At 43.9% G+C, this 19,926-nt stretch overlaps 1 protein-coding gene across 1 annotated transcript in view; it reads right to left on the reverse strand.

The window, feature by feature from the left end:
- LOC129342267 (G protein-coupled receptor kinase 5-like) overlaps nt 1–18,609 on the reverse strand; it is a 113,413-nt gene extending 94,804 nt beyond the window's left edge. Inside the window, exon 1 of the mRNA XM_054997948.1 lies at nt 18,457–18,609. Within this exon, the coding sequence (XP_054853923.1) occupies nt 18,457–18,508 (52 nt within the window). The 5' untranslated portion in view covers nt 18,509–18,609. The remainder of the gene's footprint in view (nt 1–18,456) is intronic.
- Between the last annotated feature and the right edge of the window lie 1,317 nt (nt 18,610–19,926).

Below are 19,926 nucleotides of genomic sequence, written 5' to 3' on the forward strand. Positions count from 1 at the left end.
TAACTGCTACACCATGCTGGCTCTTCCTGTGAAAAATGAGCTCAATTTGATTACAGTCAGGACTCCCATGTGGCTTGGAGCTGCTGCTTTTTAGTATATTTAGACTTATGATTAATCTAGCAACAATCAGCTTGCAAGCAAAAAAAAATAATTATTGGTTTTCGAGTCATGCAACACATTCCTGTTGAGAATAGGAAACAACATCTCCTCACCCCCGTATCTGACATCACCTTTGAACAAGATCCTGCAGTCAGAAGGCAGCTGTGACAGGAGAGGATCCAGCTTGTTCGCCTCTCACTACACTCCCACAAGCTGAATGGCTGTTCTGTGCAGTGACTCGCATGCACAGAGACACCACGTGCACACCCCATGGAGCAGATGGGCGTTAGGAGGTGGCGTTTTGTATTGTCATTTCTTTAAGGCTGCCTTCAGTTCTGATGATCCAGAAGAAAGCTGAAGCTATCCAAATAAAGCCCTTGTTCAAAAAGAAACTGGAGGGAATGGCTTGAGTTACGTGTTGCTCATCCACTCAAGCAACAGTGTCCTCCAATGGTTAAAGCAAAACAGTCAAGAGGAATCAGAGCGTATAAACAGTCAGCTACAGAAAGAACACTGTGATAAAGGTCATGAAATACAAGAAGTTATAATACAACACGGCTTTACCAGTGAGAATAATTGTCTCAAGTTCATTATCTTGGAGGAATTGTTGATTGGTGCCATCCATGTAATGATTTTTGCCTGACTATGTGTTTAGTATTCATTCCTCTTCTGAGGAAGATGCCGAAACGAGTAACAATCTGGAAGCTTGTCAGAGGAAGATTAAAGGAGAGGCTTTGAGAACACTTGTTGTGTTTGGACTTAACATGAAGTATTCAAGTTTTAATTGACTGTACATCAGCTATATTTACATAGATATAACACTACATAAGGATAAGGTTGGAATTTGCACACATATGTTGACTGGATTGTATGTATTGTATGCTGGATTATTTAATTATAAAAATACACACATAATAATTAATGAATAAACTTACTGTATTGTAACTACTTGTATTTAGCGACCTTTAGCACAGTGTTCTTTTTGTAGCGCCGTGGTTAAAGCGTTACCCCAAGACATGAGTTCAAATCCCCATGCTGGCAGGAAGCTCACTGGGTGACCTTTGTCATGTTATGTTCTCTAAGCCTAATCTAACTCACAGGGTTGTGATCCACGTGCACCACTCTCAGCGCCTCAGGAGGACAGGATAAAGCACCAAACAGTTCAGTGGCATTCAAGCCCACTGAGGTGTCCCTATCAATGGCTGCACCAGTTCAGAACTTGCACGTTACTCAGTTTAAACACAGAAATAAATACATAACCCCCTTCCCTCCCCTGCCAAGGTGACCTGTGAAAGCAGACAAGCTGTTGAATGTAAAATAAAACCATTATCCTGAGGGGGAGGAGAGAAAGCCCACGCACCAAATGGCAAGGCATAAGCATTTTCCAATCTGTTGTATCAACAAACCTCCTCACATGAGGGAAGGGGGGAAAAAAAACCCTTCCAGTCTGTGTGTTTCTTGACACCGGCACAGCTGTACACGCAGGTCACGTTTGCCTCAAAGCTGCCACAAGACAGGAAATGTTGCAGGGACGTTCTCTCCCCCCACCCCATATTCCTGCCTCCTTCCAGTCTCATAGTCTTCTTCAAACACCCATCCCTGTTGAGGTTCTGGAATTACAACAGCTTTGACATCTTATAAAAATATTAAGAAAAATAAAGACAGTGATGGGTTAAAGATGCCAGAAAGAATGGCACGCCACTTCCCTGCCCCCTTCTGCAATTTAAATACTTATTGCCTCGGTATGATCTACTGTTCTTACTGTATTTACTCAAATGCAAGTCCCGTTTTTTTCTTTCAGGTATGCCAACAACAACAACAAAAAAGGTGTTGTCTTACATTAATGTTTTAGTTACAGCTAGGGCCAGAGACAAAAACATTTTTGTGTGTATAACATTTTAGGGGATTTGTCTTAACATTCCTGGTCATCTTCGTTTCAGGAAAATATGATATTGAATAGTCAAGGATTTGAGAAATCAGGTCTCCAAATGCTTCTTCAGCCAAGAACTCAGCAGGAGTCCTTGGACATACCGGTGCGGTATAGCTGGTAGAGTGTCAGACTAGGAACAAGATTCAAATCCCGCTCTGCTGTGGATCCTTGCTGGGCGACCTTGGGTGAGTCACATACTTTCAGGCCAACCTACCACATAGGGTTGCTGTGGAGGAGGGGGGAATGGCAGGTATAAATTTATTTATTGACTTAAATCTCCCAACTGCCATTCCTGTAAAACAGGAACAGTTGCGGCCTACTTCACAGAGCTACTCATGCATGAATGGCAAGCTGCTGCCTCAAGACATCAATTTCGTCTCAGCATTAAAAGGATAATGATTTTTGACATAACTCACTAGGGTGATTTAAGGATTTCTCTGGCGGAAGCCAGACCCCCCCCCCCACTCCATCTTCCAACTGCTGTGGATGGGTAAAACAAAAAACCACGACATACCAATTATTTTCTAATTTAAAAAAAATCCTTCCAATTTTGGTGCCTAGAAGCAACTTACTTGCCTCAGAAGATCAGCCATTAGGCTACTTACAAGGCTTATTAGCATCTTCCCTGCCACCTCTATGTTGGAAATAGCCCACGTGGGCATCCAAACATTGCTGAATTATCACTCTACCGATGTGCTACAGCCTAGCAATCAGTTTCAACACACAGGAAAATCCCATTGTGAACGATCACTACAAGTGTAACAATTGCCCATTGTCTAATGATGCATGAACGCAGCTGGACAGAGAAATAATAAGAAATCACTGGCTTTCTTATTGTTTAGTGTAATAAAAAAAATCATTAAATCTCCAGTTATTTATAGAATCTTTCTTTTCCAAATTTAAAGAAAGTGTCCACAGAACTGAGAACAAAATATGAGTGCAGTAGCTCCTTAAAGACCAACAAAATTTTCCAAGTTAAAAGCTTCCGTGAGTCAAACCCCACTTCATCAGAAACAAATAGGAATGTAGATCCTTCAGCTCTTATATCCAGAAGGATATTTATCTGCAGAGTATAAGGACTGATGGATCTTCATTCCAATTTACATCTGACCAAGTGAACTTTGACTCATGGAAACTTATACCTGGGAAATTTTTGTTGGCCTTTAGGGATTGCAGGACTAGGGTTCCCCAGGGAAACACGGAATGCCCTATTCCCTGCCGCTTCTTACCCAGCTAGCAGGCGCGGAAGGCATGGGGAACGGGTCTGGGAGCTTGAGCTGATTTTAAGGAAATTAACCCTACATGGAGGCCTTCCCTTTGTTGCTACGCCAGTAATAACATCATTCCTGGCATGACAGCAAAGACTCCAGAGTGCACGCATGCTCTCTCCAAGACACCCCCTCCCATCCCTGGTTTGGACCCTGGGGGACCGGGCAACTCTATTTGGACTTTAATTTTGTTCTGCTACTATAGACCAACACAACTACCCACCTGTTTACCAAACTGAGATTCCAACAGATGCCTACAGCATATTCAGAGAGCAGCATATCCCTGTTAAAGACAGACTGAGTATATGTCAAAGATCTAATCCGTAGTGCCCACTGTATGATTCCGCAAGAGGGATTTTTTTGTCTTCCACCCTTCTTTTCTCAGTATACTGGTTGGTCATCACAGGATATTTCCTTCATAAACGAGTATCTCATCAGGTGGCATTATTTGTAATTGCCTGAAAGAAAATTTGAGCAAGGTATGTGGAGAAATAGCTCCAAACACACTGTTGGTTTTTCTTTTTTTAAAATCTAAATGATACCTCTGGCTAATATGAATGTGCATGATTTTGTTCATGACTTCGACTTGTCTGTATGTGAAATTCTTGGTTTCTACCAATGATCTTAACCTGTTTTACAATGGCCTTTAGCTACAGCAACAAAAGTTTGTAGGTGTAGGTTATGGACGAACTGTTTCACCTTCCTCGAGACCCAAGCATGGGGAGGGGGGAGATGGGTTCACTTTACAGAGCCTGAGTCCAGGGTGGGCTGGCCTCGGCAACAAGCCCATTACTCACCTCAAACGAAACAGAGCTTCTTACTAAGTTATGTGTAACTTAATGTTTCCCTCCACGAGGAACCAAAATGCCTGACAACATTGTTTTCCTCTTCTTAATTTTAACTTTCCTACAACAAGCCTGTGAAGTAGGTTAGGATGAGATAGAGTGACTGGTCCAAAATTACACAGTGAATTTTCATAGCAGTGTGGGGATTCAAACCTGGATCTCCCAGATCCTAGTTAGACACTGTGCCCATTCAACGAGATCAAATGTGTGGGATCCTGTGTGTGCAGGGGCTTAGATTAAGGGTTTGCACCATATGTAGCAGAGAAACGAGACTGAGACCTTCTCCATCAGCAACACACCATGCTAGTTTTGTAGATCTTGTTTAGTTATGCGCTCTTTTCTCATGTATTTTTGTAAACAGCCCTGAAAACACAACATGCCTAAAGCTAGGATAAAAATATTTTGATAAAATAAACAGTGTACCAATCAGCAATAAAATTCCCAGTGTTCTTTTTGGGCATGCGGAGGAAAGGATATGTCCTAATCACTGGCTTGCCAACTCCAGTTTGGGAAATTTCTGGAGATTTAGGGACAGTGCCTGGGGAGGGCAGAATTTGGAGACGGAAGGGAGCTCAGCAGACATGCGATGCCATAGAGACCACAATCTGAAGCTGCCATCTGATCTCTGAAGTCTGGAGATCAGTTGTACATTCCAGGAGAACTCTAAGCCCACCTGAGAGATTGATAACCCTAGGCCCTTTTCCTACCCAAGAGAGTTTCCAAAGGCCTGTGCAATGCTTTCTGTTCAGTCTCTTAATATATGCACTAATGAATTATATATATTTAAAGCACCTCTGATGAATCCAAGCACTGTGCATTATGCTCCATACAAAATGGGGTGAGGTGAGCTGCGTTGGCAGGTCTTGCACTGCCCCCCTCGGACCTCTGTAAGACAGCCAGTGAGAACTGCTGCCCCAGTGTTTTTTGGCACAGTACATGACCTCCATCTGCCCAAGGAGTAAAGAAGCAGACAGATCAAGCATGAATGGATAAAACCTGGAAGTAGATTGGTTTCTGAAAGCTTCCTCTGTGTGAAGAACTCCCAGCAAGTAACAATTATATCCAGACAGAAAGGAACTAAACCAAGCCATTTCTCTCTCTGCTAGCTTTTTACTTGCAGAAAGATTTAGATGCAGAGGAATGTTAAAAAAAAGATCCCCCCTGCCTGCAGTCTGAATTACTGTGGTCCAAACAACCAGCTATAGAATCTTCCATCTCCTTTCTACCTCTTTTTGCTACAGGTGCAGACAAGGTATACCACTCAGTATACTTTTCAATCTCTACACCATGCCCAAGGAAATCCCCAAACCTGGGAATTTAATGAAAATCTGTCTGCCTGTTATGTTTTTCTCCCAAAGCTGTTTTTTTAAAAAGAAAAGGGAAATAATATACTACTTTGCATGTACATATTTCTTTATGTTTGAATGTTTCACAAGTATTTCAGAATTCTGTACAACTTCCCTGTAAAGTAGACTATTACTGTCCCTACATTGCAGATGGCAAGCAGAGATACAGAGATGTGCAGGGGGGGGGGGATTGCCTAAGGCCAACCAACCCAGTGAGAGAGCCAGTGTGATGTAGACTGGGAAGACTGAGGATTCAATTTCCCACATGACTATAAATCCCACTGGGTGAACTGCGGCCAGTTGTGCTCTTGCAACTTAACCTAAGTCATAGGCATGGCTTCTTCTGTGACAGCATTCACTAGTAGTAAGTAGTGGCACCTTTTTTTTAGCGCTCTCCACTAGCGATTCTTGTGAGTTGGCCTACCCTACTTAGCCAGTAAAAGAGAGAGTGCAACCTAGTGGGGATCTGCAGAGGGAAGCAGGAATTGGCACTTTTTTAAAGCAACAACACAAAAAGCGCTGCTTACAACTTTCTGCCCAACAATGGGTGCTGCCCTAAGATGGAGAACTTTAGAATATTAGAAACATTCAGAGAAAAACCATTAGACAGAGGCAGCAGGATCAAACCAAGAACTTCCAGGTATACTGAGCAATGTTTGCCACTACAGCACATCAACCTCAAAACCTCCCAGTTTGTAGTTACAGGATTCAAGAAATATGGATGGTGCTTCTCAAGTAACACCCTCTTTTGCTCTTGCAGCCGATGGACATCTTTTAAGTTTACATCTTGCTTCCCAGGACACATTATCAAAGAAGTGTCTGTACCCCTCCCTTCGTATTCCCCACACTGCCCATCACCATATTAGAGCTTGGTAATAATACCAAATTCTACAAGAAAACCCTAAAAGCAAGTAAATTCACCATCATGAAAAAATATACATATTTAATACTTCTGCAAGTGTGATTATTTTACATGCCGCAAGGTATATGCTAGTGACTCAGGGGACAGAGGCCAATTGCTGTTCGGTTCACTGTTCGGCAAGGGTTGTCTGGATGCTACACAAGAGGCACTGATCCTCACAGAACCCTTGGCAGAGAAAGGGTCTTCAGACATCTTGCTGCAAGGTCATCTCCCGATCAGCTCTGTCCGGGTGTTCCAAACCCACATAATTAAAGGGCAGGCAGCGGCCTCAGGCCAGACATGATTGGAGGGGAAAAAAGAAAGTCACAGAAAACCTCACTCAAGTTATGTTGCACCACATAGAGATTTGCAGGCCACCAAGTGAGTAGAGCCGACTGCTTCTCTGGGCAGAATACAATTCAACAGGAATAATTACCCACGCTAATGAATTAGCATGATCAAACGAGGTCTTTGGAGGATACACATATTGTTTAGTCCATATCCAGTTCAATAGTGAAAAGCCCTTGATGTGGCGCAGAACTTCACAAGGGACACTGGTGTGGGGAAAAGCAGACACACTTGGACGCTGGGAGAAAGAGAAGAGGATGTACAGAGGAGGAGATGTCTTCAATATAGATGTGAAGACGGGTGGGGGACACAGAAATGTTTTGAAAACCAGAACTTCCTCTACCCCCCCCCCGGACTTTTTTTCAATGTTTCTGATGGAAAAATTGAAAAATTTGAGGGAATATTGGGGGGAAAAACTCCTATGATATATATCGTCTTTTGCGTGTGTCTGTGTGTAAAGTGCCATCAAGTAGCAGCTGACTTCTGGCAACCCCACAAAGTTTTGAAGGCATGAGATGAACAGAGGTGGTTGGCCATTGCCTGCCTCTGCGTAGCAACCCTGGATTTCCTTGGTGATTTTCCAACCAAATACTAACCAGGGAAGATCCAGCTCAGCTTCCAACCTCTGATGAGATTGGGCAACATGGGTCACATGTAATACTGGATATAGTACAATTTTATATGCTAACCAAGTTATGACACATTTTATGTTGTTCAATGAGAAGTTTAGGTTCAATAAGAAATAAATGTAGCAGATATTTTAGTTTTTCCTCAAAAACCAGGGAGGAAAAAATCATTCTGTTTTTTTTCCCCCTTGCCTTCAAAATTTCTGGAAGTTTAACTTCTGGGATTAACATCAGAGTTGAAAACATAATGATGGCTGTTGTCTGCGCAGGCAACTAGATCAGTTCCTGCTTTGGGCCCTTAAATTTGACATACTTTGTTTAAGCAGTGCCCCAGCCTAGAGAGAGGGATGACAAGAAACAGGTAGACTTTGCGGGAATTCAGGGAAGCAGGCTGCAAGCCTTTTACCATGACACATTCTGTTTACACATTTTTTAGAAATATGTATTACACATATTTTTAAAAGACACCATTACTCTCCCGAGATTGTATCTATGTACAAATTCATGTGTATGGTTGCATGGACACACAGGTGTGTGCAGAAAGGAATGTGCTACAAGTTTATACCAGATGGAGAAAAAGGATAGTGGGGCCCTATATTTAGGGGAGGAATTAGAACCAAAAAGCATGAGATTATTCATAGATTCAACCAGAGTACTGTAAGCCAGATGTGCTCTGGGAGTTCCATGTCGGAACTTAATTCCTAGAACTGTGATGCATAGGGCTTAAATTTCTTTACCCACCCATCCTCGTTTTCTCAACCTGAAACAGTTCCTGGGAATTGCTATTTGCCCCAGAGGGCAACTTACATGCAGCCCCTAAGTACATACAATTTCCCCCAACATGGCAAACAGTGGCTCCCCGGGGTGTTTCAGGTCAGAAAAATGGCATAGGAGAGAAGGCTTACTAACCCTCTCTCTACACAACAGTCCTCAACCAAATTGGACCCCCACCCACCTGAGACTCGCATTACAATTCTGGTTGGCAGGACTGAGGCTAAACCCCTAACAATGTACCATGTAGTTAGGCCCCACGTTCTCCAATCTACCCCAGGTTTGTTAAGGGCAGTCTTCGCTTGACGTTCCTGTATAGCAAGGGGGTTAACTTGCTTTCTTGAGTCACCTAGAGCAGCAGAGCTCTTCTCTGCAGAACACTTGCTCACTGCGGTCATAATTGCAGATTTTTGCCAAAGCAGTGGGATATGGCCTTAAACTGTATACCTCTTGTTTCTGCGACATATTCAGCCAGCAAATGCACATCTGTGGCAGCATTCAAATACATGTCTGGATTCGCTTGATGGGGGCCTTCCAAGATCCTTAGAAAGCAATCAAGGTTTTTTGTAGTTCAGCTTCCCAGGGCAGTAAAGGACTAAGTAAAGTGTCTACTTGCTGGTGTTGTCACTTACAGGACACATTTTAAATATGTGCTTTGGGAATATCCAGTTATTTGGTCTTTTGGAGAAGAAAGTCATTATGTATTTCTAAACTATTTGGCTGTTTCTTGGAAGCTAACCAATGGTCAATGAAAGTGGATCCTTCATGCCCTTGCTGGAGCTAAAAGACTTGTATTACAACATGGGAGAGATAAAGGTCCACCTTCCATAAATGAATGGATTGAGGATCTTACAACCTTATCAGCATTTGAACATATGGCACATAAACAACAATTGTGCATGGACTTATTTTTAGATCTTTGGAAACCTTTTCTAGATGATTAGGCCTAGACCTGACATTATTATTTTCATATATTTTTATTTCTATTTTGTATAAGGTTTGTTTTAATTTTCATGAGGGTTTGCTGTTTATGACTTAGGTTGTAAAAACAATAAGGTTTAATTTTTAAAATAATTCCTTTAAAAATATTTTTTAAAATAATTGCACTAGATGGTGGCAGGGGTGGAGTGTGGAGCAATGGCCCTGCTTTGCAGCTATGGCCAAACTAGTAAGACCATCAAGCAATTTCCACATGAGGAAAACATGAATGGACTGATGAAAATTGCTCAGAATCTCAGGCAAACATCAATCTTAAGGAACCATTATTTTCAACATAGGAAGAAAAAGTTAAACACCTCATTCTAGCCAGACCTAAGGGACAGGTCCATTATCTACCATATCATTGTCCCAGGTGCAGGTTTTGACTTTTACAGGGGGGTTACAGTAATTCATTGAGGATATGATCATTAACAGCTATTAGCTATTACGGTTAAATGGAACTTCCGTGTTCAGATGCAGTATATACCTCTGGATACCAGTTGTTAGGGCGCAATCACAGGTAGAGGCTTTGGCCTCAGTGCCACAGCTTGTGGGAATTCCAGGGACATCCATATGGCTACTACAGGAAATAGGTTGCTGAACTAGATACACCACTGGCCAACAGAGTTGCTTTCATATTCTTTAGCTACAGGTGAGGAAGTGGGATTGTGCCCAAGAATATGTTAAATGGCTTTGACACACAATCTTCATTATTTCTCTAGTGCTATGCAAAGCATTGATGAGTATTGCTTTCATTCACTCCCTACAAAAGCCATTAAATGCAGTTCATCATTACTCTTCATACCAGGCAAATAGGCTGAAGGCCTGTGAAACTTTTTTTGGCTGCTGCATCAAGGAGCTGATCGCTGCATTTATTTCTAAGTAGCTCCAAGCCTACTGATAAGCAGCAGCAAGAGATAACCATGCTTCAGATAAGCAGGGGTGGTAACAGTGACCTACCAATCATGATGAGAAAGGGACAAACAATATCTGTATCAGGTGGATGAATTAATTTATCCCTGCTCAACGGTGAAAAAATAAAAGACGGAACTCTCCAGGAAAAGCCAGCATTCGAATACAGGTCGGGGCCTTGACTGGGGCCTTCCAAGAACTTCAGAAAGCAATCAAGGTTTTTGGTAGTTCAGCTCCCAGGGCAGTAAAAGCATTATCCATGGAGTGTGTGGTTGTTATAAGATTTATAGACACCTGCAGTCTATAAATCTATATTCATTGCACCTGCCTGGGACACTGATCAAGACATTTCTTTCATAATACCAGCTGTCTTTAGAATTCAGTATTCCATTTTAAGCGCCACCGTTCAGAAATACCATTTGAGAAGGGCTACTTCATCAAATTAAATCTCAGGACTTAAATTACCCCCTTCCCATTATACACAAATTGGTTTACGCCCCCCCCCCATCAGGGCAGTTTGATACAGAGGTCAAACACCACATATTCCTAGCACGCATGTTGTAAAAAAGGAAAGAAATTTCGTTGCAGGGCCCACAGTTTGGTGGCAGAGCATATGCTTTGCATGCAAGAGGTGCCCTGGCATTTCTAGTTAACAGATCTCAGGAAGCAAAAATGTTGCCTCGGTCTGTCCTGAGAACCTGCACAGCCACGGTCAAGCAGATTAGACAATATTAGTCTAAGGTGGGTGGAATGGGCTTATTTAGTGCAACGCAGTCTCATACATGCATGGAAATTTTTAAGTTCAAGGAAAGAGAATTTTATTTGCAGACTAGTTAATCCACCCCCTCCCATAAAATCAAGTAATGCTTAAGTTAGAGACAGTCGGTTTTGCATAGTAATCAGAGCAGCAGTTCTTAATCTACTACTGCCCATCAAGTATGCAACATCATTATTTAATGCACCTCCCCAAATCACAACCCAAAAACGTTAACACAAAAAAACATGACTGAGAAAGCAACTATGTGTATATATATAATGCATGCATACAATGCACAGATCTTTGGAATACATTCAATGTTCAGCCATCAGCCACCTCCTTAATGTTTGGTTTGATTTCTATTTGCTTTGTGCTGGCCTGAGAGAGAGACCTGCTTGACAGAACAGAATCCATTGCAAGAGGAGGGAAGGGGCTGCCTCAAATCCTGATTGGCCCCCAGGGTTTGTTGATCACTTTCTGGGTAGAGAGTATATAGCCCCAAATTAAGAATCACTGAGAAGTCCCAGCTTCATATTCACTGTGTGATCTTCTGCCAATCACTCTCTTGCAACTGTACTCACCTGCAGTGAGGAAAAATGAGGGGAGAGGTAGTACCAGGTATTCCATCGCGGGTTTCTTAAAGCAAAGGAAAACTAAAAATGAGATTGATGCAGAGATGGGACGTGTGGAGGATAGGAGGCAACAGATGAATTGTAACATGTTCCACAAAGCCCAACTGCTATAATAATAATCAGGCACCAGAGAGCAGAGAAGAAACACATGATATAAGATGTCCTGCATCCCAGTTTTGCCTTCTATCTTCTTATCCTTTAGCTGGCATAACCTTCAATTTAAGAAGATACAATATCCATCGACTTACCAACCATACAGCCCCTGCCCTGCTCTGGACTGCCCAGTTTAGCCTAATCTCATCAGATCTCAAAGGCTAAGCAGGGTCAGACTTGGTTAGCAATTGATGGGAGACCTCCAATGAAGACCAGGTTTGTAGAGGCAGGCAATGGCAAACCACCTGTTAGTCTCTTGCCATGAAAACCCCACCGGGGTGGCCATAAGTCAGCTATGACTTGAGGGCACTCTCCACCACCACCATACAGCCCCTAGGTTGCTTGTACTTATTAATGGAGCACATTCCTCCTATGTTTTTATCTGACTACTCCAGTACCAGATTCCCATTTCTGGTATTGAACAATTTAGGAAAATCTACATTCACAATCATCAAGACATCAGAAGGGAAAGAAGGAATTGGAGTCAGGAAGGTATATACACACCAGATATATGTGTACTATGATGAACCTGGGACATGTGTACACTTGAGTGTGGTCACTGTCTGGCAAAACTTCACATTTCACATTCTATTAGCCTAAGGCCATCACTGGATGATTTACAGCCTTAAGATCTCGCCTTTGTTAGTGCTTGTGGCAGCAGCTTTGCACCCACAAACATCCCAAGAAGCTATGTCTGGGTGTTAGTAAGCAAGCAGAGACTTAAGGCCAATGGAAAAATATATCCGGAATATTCAGAGCTGTCTATAATTTGACAGCATCAGGACACCAAAACAGAGCTGGGGGAAGAAAGACGTGTCCAATTTTTTAAAAACAGATGTGCTCAAAGATACTGAAAAATCTGAACATCTGCCTTTGCCACCCTGGAAAATCTCAACCCAACTTTTTGTATTTTTTAAAATGGTTTCACTCGGAACTGGCCAATCAGAAAACACAGCTACAGTTTCCATCAAGCACTAAAAGTCTGAGTAGGACTCCTTGCGCTGTCTTGCTCAGGAGAAGTCACCCCCCCATTGCCACGTCACATCAACATCATTCCTGAACAGGCAAGACCCACTATCTATAATGTTCAGATCTTCTGGTCCTTTCTTATGGGTCTCCAAGACCCCAGTAAAAGCAGAGTTCCCCCTGATCAATATGAAACTTTAGTTCCATTCTAAGCCAAAACACAGTTAATTTCACAGCACAGGAAAAACCAATAGTCCCCCGTTTAGCAATCAGGTCTGAAACAAGACCAGGGCTTCAGATCAGCAGCACATTGCTAGAGTCACTTGCCATCAATTGGCCCATGGTAGCTTTTATTTGATTCCATCATTTAGCACTTGTTCATGTCACTGGGTTAGATCTAACCAGCTTTTCCAGTGGTGGAAAAGGAAGGAGGGCTTTGACCACCAAAAGAGCTGTACTGGGCATGATGGATCCTGCATGTACAAAAGCTTCATGGGAGGGGGGTTGTAATATAAGGGAGGGAACTGGGCGATATTGAATGGGAAAGCTGGTTGCAGCCAACTCAAGATGATTTGGTTCCATTCATGCACGCTGTTGTCTCCTTCCCTTTGCATCTCTCTTTAAGATCTTGGTCCATATCTTCAAATGTCTCCACTGCATTTCTGCTGGAGGTTTAATGTTGGTCCTGCCTAGTTTTACAGTTAGGATTCACATTTGGCCTGTAATAGTTTGGTATTCCATTACTATACATCCAGTAGGAGTTTATTGCAAGTTCCTTCAGGAAGCTTGAAAGAGAATGTAAATAGTTCTAGAATACTGTAAGATTCAGAAAGCAAATAAAACTACATGTAGTACTAGCCTAGACACATAAAAAGATACTGGCCTACTTGTTCACATACACATATGTTAGTAATATAAAGTCTTTTAGAATAAGAGAACTTCTGTAAAATTTCCATGCTGGAGGTGAATTTTACTAGTTGCAAGACTGTAGTATTTGCATTAGACATGGGAACGAACTACATTACAAACCAAAAAAAACCCACGAACCGCCCAATCTTCCGTTCACGATCCAGCGGTTCGTGAGCGTCCATGGCCAATGAACCAGCGTTTGTTAGAGACGCGGTTCGGTCCGCAGTTCGTGAAGCCAGACAGTCAGGCACCATCAATCAATTCCTTTGGAAACGGAGCCGGGGGAATGCCTGAACTCTGTCTGCACTCCTTCTGTCGCCCTGGAAACCTGAATGGAAGCCCAGCTTACCTTGATCAGCAGGTCCTCCTTCCAACCATGGAGCTGCAAAGTGGTTACAACCTGGGAGAAGACACCTGGGGGAAGGAGGAGGAGGGGATGTTCTGTAGCCATGGGCACTCCAATCTCATCCCTGCAAACCCTGACAGGCAGCTCTGATGGCCAACCACAAACCTCCTATGTTGCTCAATGGGACCTCAGCTTATAAGAAGCAGTGAGCTCCCAGGCTGGGTTTCACTTTCAGCGAGCAGTGGCGTGTGACAGAGCTGTTGCTCGTTACTTGCTAGCCTTTGGGGAGAGAGACAGAGAGAGTTTAATTGGAGCTTGGATCCCTATTGCAATCTTGACCAAACTTGGGTAATGGCTGGAGGAGAGCTTGTTAAACACTCCCCAGGAATATGGGCTCTCTAATTCCAACAGGGGCCGTTCTGACGCCCACGAACCTCGAACCGGTTTGGCAATGGGAAATGTTTGTTGCAGTTCGCTGGTTCGGGTTTGTCTTCGGCACCGAACCACGAACCGCTGGTTCATTAAATTTTTTCGGTTCGTGCCCATGTCTAATTTGCGTCTTCTTGGATAAAACAGTTGACCAACAATGTGACCCTTTCCTGGGAATAAGACACAATGAACAGACCTAAGTACCACTTTGAGTAGGCCTACATAGTATTGTTCTCTGAAGTATCTTTTAAATCCTCTATCCTTAAGAATTTAAAAATTACTTAGCTGAGTCAAAACAAAGCCCATCCTGTACTTTATCAGTAGCCAGCTCAATACCCCTGGAATCTTGAATTCAGAATATCACAGTGAGAGTCATCTTCACTTTGCCCCCAGGATCTTGTACTCAGAGGTATACTGCCTCTGAACATGGAGGCTCTGTTTAGCTTTCATAGCAATAAATAGAACTATCCTGCCACAAATTTGTCTGGATTTTTAAAACTTCAGTAAACTAGCTCCCCTTCCCTGCCTAAGAATTCTCCCTTTTATGCGGAGGAGGGGAGACTGTTCTGTCAAGATCGGATTATTTAAAATGATTTTTTCCCCTGTTCTCTGAACTCAACGTTTCAGGGACAGCTTATAATTAAAAAACCATCAAAACGAGCATAACAAAGCAGTGTTAAAAATAATACATTTCAGCCAAGCATAAAACAATGCAGCAGTTTTAAAAAGTTTAAATGGCAGTTAGAATTATATAAAAGAGACTTATGACAGCAATAGTTGTCAGATGGAAGACATCAAAAATCAATCTATGCCGAAAATACAATAGAAGAATTCAGATACAAATAAATGACCGGGGAGAGGGAGTTTTTTACTCCACTCAGACGAAGCCAATAGATTTGGCATTGGGCTTGTGGTTAGGAGGAGGGAGTTTCATGGAGTCAAGGAGCCCCAACAGAAAACAGCCCATCTCTGACCATCCACCTCACCTACGAAGGCACAGGCACACAGAAAGGGCCTTGGATGAAAATCTTTATCTGTTGGACTGGCAGCCATTCAGACATCATGGATCCAGACCTTTTCAGGCAGTGGTGCTCGCTCTGTGTCTCATGAAGAAGCACATTACCCCAAAGAAGAAGCACATCAGCCGTAACAGCAACATTTCCTTCCAGGCCTGCCATGAGGCCAGCAACTCAGGGAGGCTCACATCTTACCCACTTCTCTGGCACTGACTGTTACAAGATGGGAACCAATTGCCAGCTACAAGCTCCACCAGGCAAAGGCAATGCCCACTCACCTAAAACACGGAGCAGGTGCTACACTGAGGAATGGTGCTCAAAAGAGCTCCAAGTGGCATGTCAAAGACCCGTACGTGGCTCCAGAACCACTGAGTGAGGACCACTGCTTTAGAGCTTTAAAAGAAGGTGTCAGCATCTTACATTAGACCCAGAGATAACCTGCCAGCGGTGGAGTTTGTTCATTGCTGGAGCAATGATGAATTCCCACTGCTAGTCCTGTTGCTGCATTTCAAACGAGTGGAAGTTTCTTCAAAAATCGGGAGCTTCTTTAGAGACCACTTTGAAAGACCAGCCTTTCAAGGTAGCCCCATACAAACTGCCTTGTAGTAATCTAATCAGAAAATGATCAGAGCATGCAAAGCTGAAGCCAGATGTTGCTTCTCAAGGAAGCAATGTATAACTTTCTAAACAGTTATTAAAAATGTGCTAATGCATCTTTGTTTTGGCCATATTCACTGTGGGATCTCTTTGCCAATCAATGCTCCCCACATCATGATTATATAGTGATAGCCACATGTACATGCATGCATGATTGCATGTTTCCTTACATGGAAGTCATGCTGGTGTAAGTTTGTCATGCGTGAACATCCCTCAAGACAAATCACCCATTCAGCCAATGGCTGGTCAGGGCTGCTATCTAGATAACAGTAGTATGGAACCAAACCTCTAATTTGCATAGAAGAAATCTGCTTTTGCTGCTGCTTCTGGGTCCATCGAGGACCTCAAGGGATATGCCCCCGACTCAACCCAACTCCCATTCTACTCTGAATTGCAGCTTTCCAAGCAAGCCATCTTTCGGAACTAGAAAATTAGCTCCTTGTTTCGGCGGGTTGCAACCAGACAAAATTTATGTCTCTGACTCCCAACAAAATTAGTCATTCTGAGAGGCTCTGAGCCCAATTACAAAAGGGTTAGGAATTCAAGAACTGTAGTATCTTTTTTTAAAAAACAGAGGTTATGCGAGGACAAGCAACTTTTCAGCAATGAATCGCATCTGCCTCCTGCACGTCATTCATTCAAATGGTTGGGACAGTGTTCCTATTGGGCCAGTGGGGATTGTTGCATCATGAGTAGACATAAAGAGCAATACTGGAGCCCAGTCACAGCATGCCCTGCTGGGCCAGAAAGCCTACCAAGGTGAGAATTTCTGTTCCAGAAGCCTAGGGAAGAAAAATCCCATTAGATCTATTGCACCAACATGCTTAGGTATATCAAACAGAACTGGATCAACATATTAATTTTGCTGAGACTGATCTCTGGAGTTCATATGCATCAGTACAGGCTGTAGTCACTTTTTGCTCCAGTTTTTCATGCACTCATTGGAAGGGCTCCTCCATAAGGCATTCTCCATTTCCCCATCAATACAAGCTTTTAGAGAGAGAATGAATTCTAAGCAGAAAGCAATCTCCTGAGCCAAGCTTCCTGTCTCAGGGCAAGGCTAGACAGCATCACACTCACTCATGCTATCGGCAATGCAAACCTGACTTGCAGAGCTTTGTGAAATCGCCATCCTCCAAAGTCAACCATACCTGCATTTTCATAAAGGTCAAATTTGTTTAAAGCAAGCAGGCTTACAATTCTCTTGGGCAATTTTGACCTTCTTTTCTACTACATTCATCAGCACCAATATGAGAAATCTGACCTGTGGATCTATCACATGTGCCCTTCCAATGCCATCTCAGCCTATGAGGATTAGCATCATGTGCCATACAGATAGATACCAATGAGGGGTACCTGTCCTTGGTTTCCTTTAATTTTTTAAAAAAGGAAAGCAGATAGAGAAGCTAGATTAGGAACAATGCATACTTCACCTTTAACATCCAAAGCCTTTTTACAGGGCTCGTATTTGCAGAGACCCAACAGGATAGGCTATCAACAGCACAATTTTAGTGTAACAGTTGCAGGTCGATAGCTGTGATGGACTGCAGTAGAATCGGGTTGGATGGCACCTTAAAGGCCAACTAGATTTCCAGGGTGTGAGACTTCAAGAGTCAAAGATCTCCTCATCAGACACTTCCCTGTCAGCTCATTTGGGATAAAGCTATGAGGCACACAGTGAAATATCTGAGTCTAGTAGTACCTTAAAGATCAGAAGATTTTCAGAGTACTAACTTTCCAGAGTTAAAGCTCCCTTCTTTAGATACATTTAGAAGTATAACTGTTATTCTGACAAAGGGAGCTTTGGCTTTCAAAAGCTCTGAAACTGGAAATCTAGTTGGTTTCTCAGGTGCAAACTGGACTTGAATCTTGCTCAAGTTATCCCAATGGGAACCCATATAGATTTCAGCAGCCTTGGAGTGGAGCAACTGTGCATAGCACTGCACTGTAAAATGTAAAATGCCCATTTTACAGGAGGAAAGACAGAGGCCAAAGGGCTCACTCCACTCCACAAGTGGGTGAAGTGAGGTTTGGAACCCTAAGCCAATTTTAATACGTCTCAGAAAGGAATTCGACCACGGAAGGGTTGGAATCTCGAGAAGTCCCATCAGGACAAAAGTCTTTACGCGGCACGCTTACTCGGGAGCAAGTTCGACTGAACCTTATTCCGGAACCGGGGTGCCGCCACAGCGCTGTTCTCGAGCAATTTCGCTCACCCCGAAGAGTCGATGGCTCTTTATACCCACCCCCAGTGTCATACTTCCATTTGGCAACCCCCCCCCCCCGGGAAGCCTCAGTAGCCCCCGTTCTGCTGATCGGAAGAGCCATGCCGATGCACGCGCCGCCGCCCTCCCCTCTTACACCACCGGACGCGCATCCACAGAACACGACCTCCCCCCGCCGGGAAACGGAGCCCGTGCGCTCAGTAACGGCTAGATGCCGGATGCGCGGCCCCCAACTTTCTTTCGGCCGAAATCATTCGGCGGCTTCGGCGATGCACATCTCCCCGCCTCTCCACCAACCCAAGCGCAAGCTCGCAGCGCACAGGCTGGAAGCCCCCGGCTTACCTTCTCGGGCTTTCAGGAGGACGGTATTGGCCACGATATTCTCTAGCTCCATACTGATCCAGCTTGCAAGAGGAGGCGGCCAGCGGGGGTGGGAGGCCGAGGCAAAAAAATGGAAGACCCCAAATGCAAAAAAAAAAAAGCAAGACCCCAAATGCAAAAATATGCAAACTGCAAAAATGCAACCCCCACCCCAAATGTAAGACCCCCAACCCTCCCCCCAACAGCAGCTTTCCTCCGGGGTCAGTTTGCGGGGCGATCCCCCCCAATTTTCTTTAAAGAAATCAACAGCACCCTTAAAACTCAAGGCGATCTATACCTTGTTCAAAAAATGGATTTATATAGGTTTCTTTTCCCCCCCAATTGGAAATCACAGCGATCCAGGCCGGCATCTGGAGAGAAGCACAGCCGCAATGCAATGCAATGCAATGCAGCCAGAGGGGGGATCCCTTCCGCCGCCCCCTTCCCCAGCCTCTCCCCCTCCGCCGCCACACGCACCCTGCAAAGTGCGGGGGGAAGATCCTCTCGGGTTAAGTTTGGGGGGGCGGAGGGGTGCTGAGAAAAAAGCCCCCTCACCCCCCACACTCCTCAGCACACCATAACCCAGGCAAGAGGGGGTGGAGGAGAGAAGGCTCCAGTCCGGTTCCTGAAGCTGCTCGGGCTCGATTTCGGGGCTCCCCACGCCCAGTTTTAAAGTCGAGGAAAAAATTCGGCTCCCCACGCGTGGAAGGGGAGGCAGGAAAAGAGCGCCGGAATTCTCTCCCGCTCTCCCCCCGCAAGGCAGCAGGAAATAGCGTGGAAGAGAACAAGACTGTAGCAATCTGAAAGTGACTGGCTACAAAACGTCCCACGAGGGCGGGGCTCCCGGCCCGGTGACGTCGCCTAGAGGGCGGGACCGAGAGGTGTCAACGCTGGAGGAGTTATGTAATCCCCTTCAGCCACCTCCCCCGCCCCAAAAAAGGGGAGAAAAAAATTGGGATTTCGATTGCATCCTGGGAAATGTAGTTCCTTGGGCATCCCGCTCTTATATGGCACTACAGAATCCCTAAAAAAGGCAGTGCTATAAGGAAGTCGTCTCCCAGAGACGCAGCAGGGACTATAGACTTTACTACTATGTACTGTTTAATGTCGAAAGTATGATTCTATTGGTAGTTTCTATGTTGTTTAGCTAAGAATTGCTGATGCTCTGTTGCAGGGTTGTGCTTCAACTCTGTATTGGATTTCTGCTGGTTTTTAATCTGCAAATTTGCATTGATGAACCCCTATTACATTATTATGGAATTATCTTTGAAATTGGCTGTACTGACTCAGACTGTGTAATCCACCCTGAGTCTCAATGAGAAAGGCGGACTATAAACAACAACTGTACATCTGGGAAGCGCACATAGCAAGGCTTCAACTGAGTCACAATTTATGCACTTATGATCTCCTGATTTGCAGTGCTTAGAATTCTCAAGGAAATCCACGTGATGC

The sequence above is a fragment of the Eublepharis macularius genome, chromosome 14 (genome assembly GCF_028583425.1).
Source record: "Eublepharis macularius isolate TG4126 chromosome 14, MPM_Emac_v1.0, whole genome shotgun sequence".
In the NCBI taxonomy this organism is placed as follows: domain Eukaryota; kingdom Metazoa; phylum Chordata; class Lepidosauria; order Squamata; family Eublepharidae; genus Eublepharis; species Eublepharis macularius.